At 37.6% G+C, this 14,926-nt stretch overlaps 3 protein-coding genes across 10 annotated transcripts; 2 read left to right on the plus strand and 1 right to left on the minus strand.

Annotated features, from left to right (window-relative positions):
• Window positions 1-2,150: 2,150 nt before the first annotated feature.
• Window positions 2,151-7,854, plus strand: LOC112197550. 8 transcript variants are annotated; one of them, XR_005810094.1, is made up of 10 exons: window positions 2,319-2,480; window positions 4,171-4,432; window positions 4,530-4,553; window positions 4,684-5,151; window positions 5,268-5,417; window positions 5,685-5,828; window positions 5,916-6,358; window positions 6,532-7,216; window positions 7,310-7,388; window positions 7,500-7,854. XR_005810094.1 is itself a non-coding variant. In XM_040518519.1 (9 exons), the coding sequence occupies exons 2-9, from the start codon at window positions 2,447-2,449 to the stop codon at window positions 7,144-7,146; spliced, it is 2,169 nt and encodes a 722-aa protein (XP_040374453.1). In that variant the 5' UTR covers window positions 2,151-2,311; window positions 2,432-2,446; the 3' UTR covers window positions 7,147-7,296. The 8 variants fall into 8 exon arrangements, 7 of the variants coding, with proteins under 7 accessions (XP_040374453.1, XP_040374456.1, XP_024194046.1 ...); XM_040518519.1 differs by lacking the exons at window positions 7,310-7,388; window positions 7,500-7,854 and adding an exon at window positions 2,151-2,311 and having other exon boundaries at window positions 2,432-2,480; window positions 4,142-4,432; window positions 6,532-7,296; XM_024338278.2 differs by lacking the exons at window positions 7,310-7,388; window positions 7,500-7,854 and adding an exon at window positions 2,152-2,311 and having other exon boundaries at window positions 2,432-2,480; window positions 4,134-4,432; window positions 6,532-7,296.
• LOC112197551 (mannose-6-phosphate isomerase 1) lies at window positions 7,310-9,039 on the minus strand. The gene is made up of 3 exons (XM_024338279.2): window positions 8,562-9,039; window positions 8,080-8,460; window positions 7,310-8,001 (listed from the first exon to the last, which is right to left on the minus strand). Exons 1-3 carry the CDS (start codon window positions 8,910-8,912, stop codon window positions 7,423-7,425), a joined length of 1,311 nt encoding a protein of 436 aa, XP_024194047.1. The 5' UTR covers window positions 8,913-9,039; the 3' UTR covers window positions 7,310-7,422.
• Window positions 9,040-11,589: 2,550 nt separating this feature from the next.
• Window positions 11,590-14,862, plus strand: LOC112198234 (proline-rich receptor-like protein kinase PERK13). Its single transcript, XM_024339318.2, has 2 exons — window positions 11,590-12,791; window positions 14,390-14,862. Exons 1-2 carry the CDS (start codon window positions 11,667-11,669, stop codon window positions 14,546-14,548), a joined length of 1,284 nt encoding a protein of 427 aa, XP_024195086.1. The 5' UTR covers window positions 11,590-11,666; the 3' UTR covers window positions 14,549-14,862.
• Window positions 14,863-14,926: the final 64 nt, after the last annotated feature.

Genomic DNA, 14,926 nt, shown 5'->3' on the forward strand with positions numbered 1-14,926 from the left:
ATACGATCTTCATTTAGCCTTCTACTCAATGGAATGCAAAGTATGTTCTCAGCAATATCATTTGGAAAAAGTGAGTGTACAAAGTCATGTTTCCAAGTTTTGGTGTCACCATCAATTAGGTCAGAAACGTTTTCAAACCTTGAATTTGCCGGTCGATGAATTCGATATTGAGGACAATTAGGTATCCATTTGTCCTTCCATAAGCTTACTGACCTACCATCTCCAATATGCCAATGTACTCCAGCATGCAAAATTGGTCTTCCTTGTAAAATGCTCCTCCAGGAGAAGGAAGGGGCATCTCCCAAGTCAGCTTCCCAAAAAGAAGTGTTTGGATAATTTCTAGCTTTGTATAGCCTAGCTATAAGAGATGTTGGATTAGAAATTAACCTCCATCCCTGCTTTGCTAACATTAAGTAATCCAACTCATCAACTATTATCAACCTGATAAAACAGAAACCACTTAGATTCACTCTCTTGGTCACATCAAAATTGTTAAGACGAGGAAAGAAGCATTATGAGTTCATCTGGAAATGCACATAGAAATTGTGCAGTATAGGTTGCAGATAATTTGCTTACATCATCTTAGTCCCTTCTGACTGAGGCTTTTGAGAATATAATTTCTGAAGAAGTTGCAGGGAGGTAGTGCCATTTGCTTTCTTTTGAGGTTGGTATTTACCAAGTATCTGGCAGGCAAAATTGGATAAGGACATCTGATACATTAATCAACAATAGTATTGCTTCAAAATTTGAGTACCTTGGTGAAAATATCAGAAGTTTTTGTTAGCGATGTACAGTTCAATTCCAACACATCCGGTTCCTGAAATCCACCCTGGTAGTTAAAACAATTCAGTGTCAAACACTTCATACTTGAAGCAATGAAGCCATTTCTAGACGTGAAATATGATATTGCAACGAGATAAACACAATCACATTTTAGGGCTTGAAAATAAATCAATTATAGCCTAGATATTTTGAAGTTCTGACATATATACAAAGTGAACACATAAACTATAGAAGGCAATAATCTCACCTCTCCTGCCCAATTCACCAAAAGCTGTTTCACTTTCTCCATGGACAAGGACTTTCCGGTCCCAGGACACCCGCATACATATAAACTCCCGGCCTTCTCTTGCTCTATGCATGACTTGCAGAACTCCACACAGCCTCCCCTCAAGAGCATCCTGCCACCTTCTGTATGAGAACAATCATCAATTTAATACCGATAATCATGCAAACCACATAGGTAAGATATTCACTGTACGATCAAGTAAAGGCTGAGCCTCCGAGCAGGATGGGTATTGGTTGCTAGGAAACAGATTGCACAAAGGAATTCTATGTTGTTGGCAAAGGAGAGACATTGTGAAGAAATTTAAGAGCAAAATCCAAGGGGAAGATTCTTAGAATCAATATGTACTTGTCACACATTAACATATAGTAAATTGATAATTAGTTTAATGTCAAAACTAGTTCAACATGGACACAAACTATAAATCAATACTAGTAGCTTAATGAAGGAGTGTATCAATTCATTAAGGATAATAATCCATTGCTTAATCTATAAGAAAGGCTACAAGATTGTGATACATTAGGAATCTAATACTGAAACCTAAACCGACAAGGAATGCTTTAATGGGAAGCTTCTTGAGGTTTAAGTCTTATATATATATATATATATATACACACACACAGAGATGAATTGGTCCCTGATTACTACCACGTTTTGCATATTGTTCTGTCCATTGAGAAGCAAGTTGGTAAGTAACAGAAGACCATATTCAGTGATCAAGTTTAGCAATTGCATAAGATGTAATCCATGCTAGTGATTGCTGAAGGTAAGCCTTGATCCGTTTTATGATTGTGTGCATATGTTATGAGCATGTGTATGGTTTTTACGTTCTGACCTTATCTGAAGCGGCGAAGGTTTAGACTTTTTTTTCCTTGAGTAGTAGACTAGTAGGTGTGAGCCTCTGAGGCTTGCCAGTTGCCATAGCACAGTATTTCCCCTAATGAGTAGACCTGTCCTAACGCGGCCACATTTTTCATTTCCCTTATTCCAACGGCTCAGATCTCTCTAGGAAGTAACATCATACCCACCATTTTCCCCACGAGGTTAAATCAAATCCTCCCATTAGTCCCACTCGTCAAAAACACGCACTTGACCAGTTGACCTCACCAGTAAGTTGTGTGCCCTTATTTTAACGTCTTCTAATTTCCTAGACCTCTACCATAGAAGATAGAACTTTCATTGCACACCTTTGCAGATTCAAAGATCCTTCAGCTTGTATAGTTGTACGTGGAATCAAATTGTAAGGTAAATTTCCCAGAACTCTTATGCATGCATGTAATGATCGTTCTGATGATGAAGATATGAAATTCTCTTATTTTTCTTTTATGAAGATATGATGAATACATGTTTACTGTCTAAGTGCAGCAACAGCAAGCAAATATGTTTCTCCTTCTTCTTCTTTTCCTCTCTCTGGGTAGGTTTTCTTCCCAATATGGATTCATTCAAACGGATTTTCATTCCTTCTTCTCATCCTCTTAGTAAATGTCTTATTTGAAGTTTACCGCTTCGATTTTAGTTGGTCATCCTTCTCAGGAGCCACAGATCGGATATTCTGTGTTCTCATCTGAAATGGGTCGCTGCCTTGTGGTTGCGGCAGCAATGTCAGGGCGGATATGGGTTGCTTCGGTGCCGTGGATCTCATATGGGTCTTCGGTGCTCAAGGACCCACTCATTTTCTTCAACCAAAAAAAAAAAAAATTATAATATCATATATATTATAGGATATCCGTATTAATTAAGCCAATAAGACTTATAGTTAAATTTTCAAAAACCTCCAATTTACCCTTCTTTAATTATAGTCTAAAAATCTATAATTTAACACATGAAGGGTAAAAGAGTAAATATAACAGTAAACTGAATCGAAGAAATTACAGAAAAAAATCTTTTTGTTAGTTGGCAGTTTAAATAAAAAAACTGCTTATTAAACAAAAAGTTATTTATTTTTTTTTTAAGTTATTCATAATTTCATAAAAAATAAACATTTTTTTGATAAATTACTAAAACAAACTATTTTTTTAGAAATACTAATAAAAACTCAAACAAAATATTATAAACACAAATAAAATATATAAAAAAAAAGGCCAATTGATTAAGAGGCTTAGTTATAAATTAGGTGGGAAACCGAGAGGCTGGAGTTGGCGTTCTGGACGGAGAATAGCTAGCCGTAACTGTTTATTTTGTCTTCTTTTTAGGGTTTTTTTTAAAAAAAAAAAGGTTTTGGTCAGGTTAAATGAGTTCCTAGCTACTAATATCTAGGATTTTGGGTCCTTGGTCTTGGGGTTGTGTCATTTTTATGGCACTATTCTCGGGGGCAATGTGTTATAATAATTTAGGTGCCTTATTGTTATCAGTCTGATGGTGAACTACCCGTGTCGCGTGGTCTAATTGTTTCACGACACTGTCAGAACAACGTGAAGCGGTTTTTCTTAATGTTTGTTGTGAGATTGTATCATGATTCTTGAGATTGGTAACTATCTTTGTGGAATGAGAAGATGAACATTGTAGTTGGTTAGAGATTGGCCATCACGACAAATGGATGTCACTGATAATGATACACCTGTAATTGAATTTTTTAATAGAAAAGAGAGTGGGGAAAACATTTCTTCTCATCCCCGTGTTTTGTAATCTTTGCTATGGTTGAATAAAAGTTCTTTCGTTCTAAAAAAAAATAAAAATAAAAAATAAGGAAAAAGAGAGAGAACTAGCTACATGCAATGTAGAAAATGATCCAGATACTATGCACCGGTATGTCTTTTAAGAAGTATCCACTTAGCCACTGCTACAGTGCTACACTATAGTTTTGCATCCATCTCTTTAGGAAACCACAAACCTAACTATGTAAATGCTTTCTTCCAAAAATAAAACTACCTGAGTGTACAAAAATGGAGTTGGCTTTTTGTGGATTGCATGTATTACAGTTTTCAACTGCTACAATAGAATTTGAGTAAATTGACTCGCCTGCTAGGCTGCTAGCTAACTTGCACATGTTTTCCTAAGAGAAATTTCTACTCTATGTGTGTTCCATCTTTTGTAACTTTTATGTTAATTAATTTGCACACCTTTAAAGCTATATAGCAAAGGGTATCATGTCAGAGGATTTCCAGGAGGAACCTGCACATGAAGTAGAAGGGCCATTTGAAAGCAGGCTGCAGACATCTCATCCATTACCAGAAGGCCTGGGAGCACAAGTGATAGCTCTCTTCACGAGTACTTTTCGCGAACCAAAGAAGATAGATAATAAAATTCCACCAAAAGTACAAGCAACAACACCTGCTAAATGGGCTCAGAGTGCTCCAACTCAAGAACGTACAAATATATCTGGCGATGTACTAAGAAAAGATCAGAAGGATGTTACACATACTCCAGGTATTAAGTTTGAGCATATTATTCCAGTTTTGTTTCTGGAACCTTCTTGAAATTTTTGTGCGCTGACAACTTTTTTCTTTGCGCATGCTTACCCCAGAAAACAATGCCACAGCAACACCAAGTAAGCACCTCATTCAAACTTTATATCATTATCTATTCATAACTTTCATTTCCTCGTGGCATGTTCAAAGATAACATTTTCAAACCAAAAAAAAAAAAGACAACACTCAACATTTGTATTTTCTTGGTAGCTATCATAAACACCAACCTAGTTCCGTACGTGACACTACATCTTGCTGCTCTGAATGGTGACTGGATGACTGCTAGAAATTTCTTGCAATTACAGCCAGAAGCTGTGAGGGCTAAGATCACAAAGGGTTCAGAAACTGCTCTTCACATTGCAGCTGGGGCAAAACGTACACTTTTTGTTGAGGAGCTAGTAAAATGGATGACACCAAATGACCTTGAATTGAAGAATGATGTAGGAAACACCGCCCTTTATTTTGCTGCTGTATCTGGTATCAAAAGGATTGCTGAGGTAATGGTGGATATTAACCCAAGATTACCTCAGATCCGAGGTACTAAAGATCTAACACCTCTTCATATGGCTACATTGCTAGGCCACAAAGAAATTGTATGGTATCTATACGACAAGACAATTTTGACAGAACAAGATTACATAGGGCTTCTTATTTCTGCCATAACGGCAGATCTTTATGGTAAGCATAGAAAATTAAGGATATTGCTTCAACACACATGAAGATGATCAGTAATAGAACTTTTCTTGTTCACTATGAAAAATTGACAATAAACTCTTTTTCATGATATATTACAGATGTAGCACTGGATATAATTCAAAAGCACCCTGAAATGGCTTTTGCTCGAGATAGAAATGGAGAGACAGCACTACATGTATTGGCTCGAAAGCCTTCAGCATGTTATAGTGGAAGTCAGCTGGGATCTTTGAAACGATGGATAACTTCGTGTAAGTAAACTCATGATATTTTTCAGACCATTCTCTGTTTTGCCTTTCTCTCTCAATATGAAAATATTGGTATGTTTGTTAAAATAGTTTCACCAAGTCAGCTAAGGGAAGCTTCAAGGCTTTCATGCCATTAGGAGTGCAGAATGCTATCAAAATTGGAAAAACAAAGAGAATGAAAAAAACAAGAAGAAAATGCCAAGTAGAGGATCTAGGTAGAAAATTAAAGCCTGAAAGTCTTTCTAACAGAACTCCTCTTGATGATTGCAGATGTGGCTATGGATATAGTTGAACAACACCCTGAAATGATTTCTGTTCAAGATGAAATTGTGGAGACTACACTCCAAATAGTGGAGCCTTCGGCATGTTATAGTGGAAATCAGCTGGGACTTTGGAAACGATTGATATTATCTGGTATGTAAATGATGTTGGGTTCATGCACTATTCTGAACTTTTGTTTAAAAATTAAATACTTGGTTTTCATTTTGTTGTTTCATTCAGTCCCCAATATCCAGGTCTCATACGACAAAAAGTTGAATCATATGCAAGCAACTGAACTTGTGAAGCTGCTTTGGAAAAAAGTTTTGACACTAGGGAGTGATTTGGGGATAAATGATTTGATCAATGTACCCTCTCGCTTATTGTTTACTGCTGCTGAATTGGGGAATATAGAGTTTCTCATTATACTTATTAGATCGTACCCCAGTCTCATTTGGCAAGTTGATGAACAAAACCGAAGCATATTTCATGCTGCATTGATTCATCGACAGGAAAAAGTTTTCAATCTCATTTATGAATTAGGCGGTCTGAAAGACTTAATTGCCTCTTATAAAGATGTAAACAACAATAACATGCTTCATTTGGCTGCACGAGCATCTCCAAATCGACTAAGTTTTGATACAGGGGCAGCATTGAAACTGCGAAGAGAGTTGACTTGGTTTAAGGTAAGATTTCTCCCCAAGTCACTTTTTGCTCATAGTTTTCGACTTTTCGTAAGCTGTAATGTGAAAGTTTTAAGCCATAATTGGAAGGTTAGTGACAAATTTGATGCTCTGCCACTAGTAACTCTTTTTACATTTGGTCTCAATTATCAACTACTTCTTTTATTGCAACTTAGGAGGTGGAGAAGATTGTCCAGCCATTATACAAAGAAATGAGGAACTCAGATGGAGAAACACCTCAACTTCTTTTCACCAAGGAACACAAGGAACTACTACGACAAGGAGAAGAGTGGATGAAGGGCACTGCATCATCATGCATGGTTGTGGCAACTCTTATTGCCACTGTAATGTTTTCTGTCTTCTCCACTGTCCCCGGTGGCAACAACAATAACACAGGCATTCCCATATTCCTTAAATCAAGGGCCTTCAAGGTTTTTGTCATATCAGATTCAATATCCCTCATCTCTTCGACCACTTCAATCTTGAGTTTTCTGTCCATTCTTACATCACGCTACACTGAAGGAGATTTTCTCAATTCATTACCGTATAGATTGATCGTGGGGCTTGCTACCTTATTTATCTCTATGGCTACAATGATGATGACATTTGTTGCCACACTTCTTATGGTTCTTGGCCCTGGATTTCATGAGATAAAATTTCCAGTTGCTTTGGTTGCTGCAGTTCCAGTTGGTTTCTACGCGTTACTACAGTTTCCTCTTCTATCTGATATGATCTGTCATGCTTATATCTCAAGAGTTTCTTTTCGTCCATGCAACCACCTCTTGCACTAGATATACACCGAAAGTACTTTTTTACTCGATGTGTTTGTGTAAAATATAATTGTCACGACTAAAGATAAATGTAAGCGTATGTATGTATGGCACTAACATTGGGAATTTTAAATTTTTCATCAAAATTCTCTCCATTTACTATCTCTGTTCTGAAAAACTGCAGATATCATGGTGACTTTGATTTGAATTTGCCAAATGTGGCTTTGGCAACAGTAAGATTGCTTACAGGGTTAGAACCATGGGTATGTAATACTCTGGCATTGACGTAGCATTTAATTATGAGGCTAAGAATGTGCTATTCACTCCGGCTCTATATATGTGCAACTCAGATGCACTTGTTATGCTAATCTCAGTGTGTGCAGGTGCAAACAGAACATCTCCTTGGATGATTGCATGATCTCCATTACTCGTACATATGGTTCCCTTCCCAAAAGTGACCACAAAAATGGAAGGACCAGGTACTGCAGGAAACTCTGTTGATTCTCCGTGGGGAAGATGGATCCGATCAACCTCAAATTCTTCAAAAGGCGGTATGTACCTTGTTACATGAGGATTCACAGCAACTCCTCGCAAGATTTCAGGGAAACCCTGCTTATATGTGAGCATAGAACAAAGGGTTTTGATATCTCGATGCTTGGGAGTAAGGCCAGCCCTAACTACGTTGTCTGAGGTTGCCATGCACTCGATGCAATCCCCAGATATATAGGCATGGGGTTCATTTGCTCCAAGGCATAATGCTTCTCCAGGATTAAGCTTCACATGGTTAAGAAAGAATGCAGCTATCACACCCACATCGTTCGGATATTGCTTTTCCAATTGCAACACTAGCTGCTCCTTTTCTGTCAGCTGCCTCACCTGATCGATCAAAGAAAGGTAGATATTGAAGAATACATAAGACTGCAGTTACCAATAAATGAATCTTCAGATTGTTACCTGGCTTTCCGTCTGTAAACGACTCTTCAATTTAGTTGTTACTGTGGTTATAATTTCCTTGTTAGTTGACATGAGTTGGGCAAAAATCAAACGTATAACAGACTTGACTTTATCCTCCCCATCTTCTTTGGTCGTGCGGAGCAATTGGTTTTCGACCTCACTACCAACCAGTTCTACAATCTCAGGGACATTACCAATCACCTTCTTAAGCTCCTCAAGAGTGATAAAACCACAAAGAGCCTGAAAATGTGTCAAGGCCAGCGCCATCTCAGGCTTATAATTATCATCCTTGTAAATATCTGGCATAGACTTGTGCAAAGCCTTGGCCAATTCCTTATCTGGGTGTGCCTGTATTGACAATGCCTTTGCCACGGATTGCACCTAAACACACACAACCATATATTTCATCATTATTTCAATGGATCGGATCTCGCTGCAAAATTAAAGACAATTAAATTTTTCAAGGCAATAGGAAAATGTACCTTAAACAAGAAAGGCAGATCAGAGGAGCCCCATTTTTGGACAACCTTGTGACCGAGCATGTCATTAGGGTTGTTAGAAACCCAGTCTCTGAGAGACGGAGATGACCCAGTAGTGGTGCTATTATTATTATTATTCAGATCCTGATCAATCAAAAAGGAGGGTCCAGAGTCATGTGTTCCCATCCACATTTCAGCGTAAGGCTTTTCTAGGTCGATTTCAGAATGAGAATTGGAGGCACACAACCTGCCCACCACAGAGTCTCGGCCTTTCTTACCCCAGTCGTAGTTCATGACAGAGCATCTTAGCCTCTGAACCCTCCTCTGCCTCTGCTTTGGTTGTTGCATCTCCATGAATGAATTTGGCTGTGATTCATTAGTCCATGAATTAGGAATAGCCAGCGAGAAACTGAACCAACTAATGTGAGATTAGCCAGATATGAGATGCGTATATGATGCTTGTGGAAATGGTCGTGTCATATATCATGCGGTCTTTTCAAAGCGTTTGAAAGGGGAACATGAGAGAGTAAAGTTACTTGCTTTTGACGTCTGTGTTATCCAAATTTCTACATAATTTGGTAAAAGAAAGAAAAAAGAAAAAGAAAAGAAGACACATAGTTTTCGTGAAAGACTAAGCGGTATTTTTTTTTTTAATTAATGGTAACTCCATTGATAAAACTCATGTCACTCATCGCCTCACAATGGATAGAATAAGGTTTCATAGTAAAAATCATAGTGATATATAGGATAAACCAACTATATTCGAACTTATCGCTCACTTATTTAAAGTGAGCTTATAACTATGACAAATACATAGTTTATAGGCAAGTACGTAAACTAACTACTCATTAGCGCTCACTAAAAACTAACGATCATATGGTTCTAACAGTAAGGACTTATTAGAAAAAAAATTACTAAATAAAGGCCCAAAACTCAAAGAAAGCTAAGCCCTAGGCCCAACAAGCAAGGCCCAGTTTCACTCTAAATTCACAATCTACAATCTGCGTACCCACGAGCTCTAGCCACTACGACTCGCCGCAGTAGTACCACCTGTCGTAGCCCTACCTCCACAACCCGTTGCCCTTGTCGCATCGAACCGCCGCCGCCTCCATTTCGCTTCAAGAGCCACCACTGTTGCCTGCCCAATGACGAAAGAAAAAACGACATGCAAAACAGGTAGTCCACAACCAAAATAGGTGGGAATCCACCGCTTCCAAACCGCCTCACTTGCTCGAGCTTGAGCCCAGTCCGTCGTTGCCTCACCATTCCTACAAGATGCACCCAGAAAGACTAAGCGGTCTTAACTCTTAGGTTGGTAAGAAAAACATGCCAAATAAATGAATAACATGGGAATTAAAGGGGGTGTATTATATTTAGATTTGTGCATACTTTTTTTAAATGACAGAATTTTTGAAAAGTCCACAGACTCTTTAAAAAGTTGATAGATTGCTATTGATTTCTTAAAACCATTGATTTTAGCAACATAATTTTAATTAATTCATGAAAATTATCTATTTTATTATAAATGACTTCTATAGACTTCCTAGCACTTATAAAAACAAAAAACAAAACCAATGCAGCCCAAACGCAAAATAAGATAATAACTCGTTCTCTCTCCCATTGTCAAGTATCTTCTAGTAGAAATTGACTCAAATGATTATGAATGATTATTACTTTGTTTAACTAGTTTGTTCTCATTCCTAATCTTCCAATCAACATAAAGATACAATATCAATCACTTGATGTTTATTGTTAATTATTCTCATCAATTTTGTTTTTGCCTAATAACATATATCATAAGAATTTTGGCCAATGTCTTGATCTATAATCTATCAATTGAAATTCAATTGTTAAAGCTTTCTTTGAACCATAATATAAGACAAAATCCAGTATTTTATAGCAATAATATTCAAGGTTTTAGGGGTAGACCACAATATTTGGGATTTAGGGTTTCATAATTTTTTTTGTTTCTATTAGGGTTTCAAGTATCACAATTGAAAAACAAAATCACATTCAACAACTACAATGAACATATTGGATATCATAAAAGATTAGAGAAAAGATAAAAAAAAAAACTAAGAAAAAATGTCAAGCCAGTAGTGACAATGGAGAAGTTGGCACTAGTTGTGCTAGTGGAATGACCTAGTCAACCCGAATCGTTTTGTGGTTCAGAGAGATGAGGACCAACCTAATTCAGAGAGAAAGACTTTTATAGATTTTTTTTTTTTTTTGGGAAAAATGAAACTTTGATATATTTTTTTCAAATTTTTGGTCTGGTGGCTAGAAAATTATTGGAGTTTGGTAAATATAGTTAACACTATAAAATCCATAATTATCCATGATTTTCTAATTCTATAAGTATGAATGATATTTTGTTCCTATTGAATACTCCTCGATTTTGGTGGAATCCATGAAGTCTTTAACAATCCTAATTGAGGGGGTGTATTGTATATGAAATTACTGGAACTTTTAAAGAAATCTATGAAATTTAAAAATTTGGGCGTATTCAATATAGACTTTTAGCAATCCATAAAAATCTTAGGGTATTCAATTAGAATTTCTAGTCGTTTCTAGTCGTAGGGTACTAGAGATGCTCCTTCAAGCAATCTAATTTAGATACAAATTTTCTATTTTTGTGGAAGTCGTATCCAAGGTGGTTCAAGGCTCAAGGACCATATATTCACATTTTTTTTGTTACTGTGCCAGTGCAAGGGTCACATTAACTCAATTAGAGAGGGTTAGAGTCGGTTCAAGGGTCAGTAACTAACTCTAATCAGCGTAGAGATAAGAAATTTGCTTAGTATCAAGCGCGCTCATGCGGAGTTTAAAGTAGTTTTTAATTTGCGTGAGGCTAATATAGTGGCTCATAACCTAGCAAGTAAAGCATGTAAATGTAATAGTGTTAGCCAAAATTGGTTTGGTTCGGGACTTTGTAAGGAATGTCATTATCAAGAATTAGCTTAATTATATAAAGTTTTTGATAAAAATATTTCATCTAATAATATAAAAGAAAGAAAAGGAGTCTTTTAATTTTGATTTCTTTCTGTAGTTGAGTACCAGCGCACCGCCGCAGCAGCCTCTTCTTCATTCTCCATCTCGCTCGCTCTGATGGACTCTCTGCTAGCAAACTACGCCTCTTCCGACGAAGAAGAAGATCAAAAACCCCACCACCACCACCAACTACAACCACCTCCAAACCCTTCTTCTTCTTCTTCTTCTTCTCTTTTCTCTTCTCTACCCAAACCCAAACCCGAACCCGAACCTTCATCCTTCTTTAATTCCCTTCCTCCTCCGAAACAAACCCATTCAAATCCTCCCCACCAAGAAGACCAAGACTCAAAACCCACCTCAAGATCTTCTCTTTTCTCCTCTCTACCCAAACCCAAACCCTCCTCTCTCTTCCAATCCCTTCCCAAACCAAAACTTGAACCACAAGAAGAAGAAGAAGAAGACATAAAACCCCCTTCTTCTGTTTTCTCTTCTCTTCCTCCCCCCAAATCCCAAATCCCTAACAAACCCATCTCCAATTCCTCATCTTCTCCTGCCCAAATCCCCAAAAGGGTCGTCCAATTCAAGCCTCCCATCAACCCCTATTTCGCAAACTCTTCCCATCTCGAAGACGACGACGACGATGAGGAAGAAGAAGAGAGGCGGCGGCGAAAAGCCTCGGAGGCCTCGTCGGCGCAACCTTTGTCCGTGACGTCCTTCTTATCAGCTATTCCGGCGCCCAGGAACTCGGGTGTGAATTCCGGTTTAGGTTCCGGTGTAGGTTCCGGTAGGAGAGCCACCGTTGAAACTGAGTCGTGTGGTTCTAAAGTGGAGAGCGATGTGGGTTTGGATCGAAATGAAAATGTAGCAAGTTATGATGATCCCCAATCAAATTTTGATCCAAATGCAGAAGGTTATGGTGGGTATGAGAGTTACCAATATGGTGTTGACCAAAATGTGGATTCTGGGGTTAGTGGCGGTGATGGTTCGAGCTATGGTAGTTACAGTGGTTATGGTGGGTATAATGGTTATGCTGGAAATCATGGGAACGAATGGGCTGATGGGTCGGGGACTGCGGCGGCAATGGGTGTGTCAGGTGATACTGGGGTTAAAGTGAGTGGGAAGAGGAGGAGGAATGATGTCCCAACTGAAATACTTGAGGTTAAGCAGGATGAGTTGATGAAGAATCGGCCGAGGGAGGACCAAGCCAAGGTGACCGGGATAGCTTTTGGGCCTTCTTACCAGGTATGTATCATCTATCATCCTCTGCTAAATGATTTTTATCAATTAAAGCCATGATAAATCTTCCTCTGCATTTGAGATATATCATCTATTTAGTTTTGTGTTAGTTATTAATTTGTAGGATTTGATATCTTTAGAAAGTGAATTGCATTCTTTGCAATTTAAGTTGATGATAAGAGACTTCTACTTTCTTTTTGCTTGTTTATAAGTTGCATTTTATGTGCTATTCTCTTGTGGACATCAAACTCTTTATGCATTATTCCAGAACCAGTAGGAAAATATAACCCGGTAACTTAATGACCTGTGCATCTATTTAGGCAAATGCAATACAAACATTAAGTCAGTAGCTGCACAAATTGTCACAAGGTCAATGAAATGGGATAGGGCAAGGAGAGGTTCTGCCTTGTGGACAATTACTGTTGGGAACCTTGAGTCTGTTGAAATAAGGTGATAAATGAAAGGTACTAGCAATATATAATATAAAAACAGTGTAGTAGTCTTCTTTACGGTTATTTTAGTTGTTTATGTAAATACAGTTGAAATTGTGTGTTAATATACTGGACATTGAACACTACACTGGGAAGTGCTCCTCTATGCTTCTATGTATGGTGCTGCTTAGTATAGTATTGGGCATCAGGTAGGACTTAGGATCAAGGATTCAGTTGGTGAGCTTATATCTGGACCCTGGTATGAAGAGGGATGACAAAGGATCATGACATTTAAAATTTTATAAGGAAATTTTGAAGGGAAAAGAATCTATAAAGATGATCTGTAATTTGTAATAGTGACTTCTTCTGGGGCAAGACAACAAGGTTAATTTTCGATGAGAGTGTGTGACCATATGGGATGAAAACAGGGTTTGTTCCATGATACTGGAGTGTTTCCTTGGAATGCAGTGAAGGCAGTCTTTGGGTAATCAATTTGCTCTGTAGAGATATTCCAGATTAGGGGTGCATTGTTTTCTAGATTAAGTCCATTTGTGATGCATTGTTCTCCTGGTGCATGGTTCTGTAGAGGCTTAGTGTCTATAGGCGGCCATCGCAGGAATTGAGTCCATATGTGACGTGGGTTTTTTCTGTTTGTCTTATTTGATTATGACATGGTTTTCAGTACAAGTCAACTTGTTGGAATTTAGCAAGTACACCTTTTCCTAACTAGATTAACTTTGAATAATCTGATAAACATAATAAACAACACTATCCCCTAAAGCGAGGATGACTTATAAGTTTGTGTTTTAGTTAGATTGAACTTTTTAATTCGTGCTGCCCATAGATTGGCAGCTTGTTCATTAATTACATCTGAAATGATAGATGAAACTATCTGATAGTTCATCTTGTACAATTGTACATTGAAGTATCACATAGTTCATAGTTCACTGCACCTTATTCATCTTGTACATGGAACTATCACATAGTAATGCTAATTTTAGAGAGAATCAGAATCATTCAACTGTTAGATCGCTGTACTTATAAAACTTTCATTCAGCAAGAAAAGGAACTCTGACTCATGGTCCTATCTATTGTGTTTCATTATGTTTTGTAGCAACTTATTTCTATTTTAGCTAATGCATTGACACTTTTATTTGTTTCTTTTCTATTAAGCCTGTTTCGACGAAGGGGAAACCGACAAAGCTGCATAAGAGGAAGCATCAGATTGGTTCTCTGTACTTTGATATGAAGCAGAAGGAGATGGAACTTCAGGAGCGGCGTTCAAGAGGCTTCCTTACAAAAGCTGAAACACAAGCCAAGTATGGATGGTGATCCTGGGAAATATCATATTCTCAAAAAGGATTCTGCGACCAATTTTTTATATTTTGTATTCTGAAACTGTATTTTTGAAAAAGTGAGATAGAAGATAGGAACTTTTCTCTTCATTTCTGTTTCTTCAAGTAATTACGCTTGTATCATTGGCATTTCAGAAAGAAAATTTAAATGTTTATATGGCAATGTGGATTCTTTCTCTAGCTAGTAGTGATATGCAAAGTGCTTTTCAAAAGTACTCCTGCTTCCTATGAAGAGACTGAGATTCACATATCTGTAATCAAGTGAGTAGTATCCGAATAATCATGTGTATTTACAGAGGAATGGTGCTTACTGGATAAATTCAAGTAACATAAAAATGTTGATCAAGTGAACTTC

This window comes from Rosa chinensis, chromosome 4 (genome assembly GCF_002994745.2).
Source record: "Rosa chinensis cultivar Old Blush chromosome 4, RchiOBHm-V2, whole genome shotgun sequence".
Taxonomy (NCBI): domain Eukaryota; kingdom Viridiplantae; phylum Streptophyta; class Magnoliopsida; order Rosales; family Rosaceae; genus Rosa; species Rosa chinensis.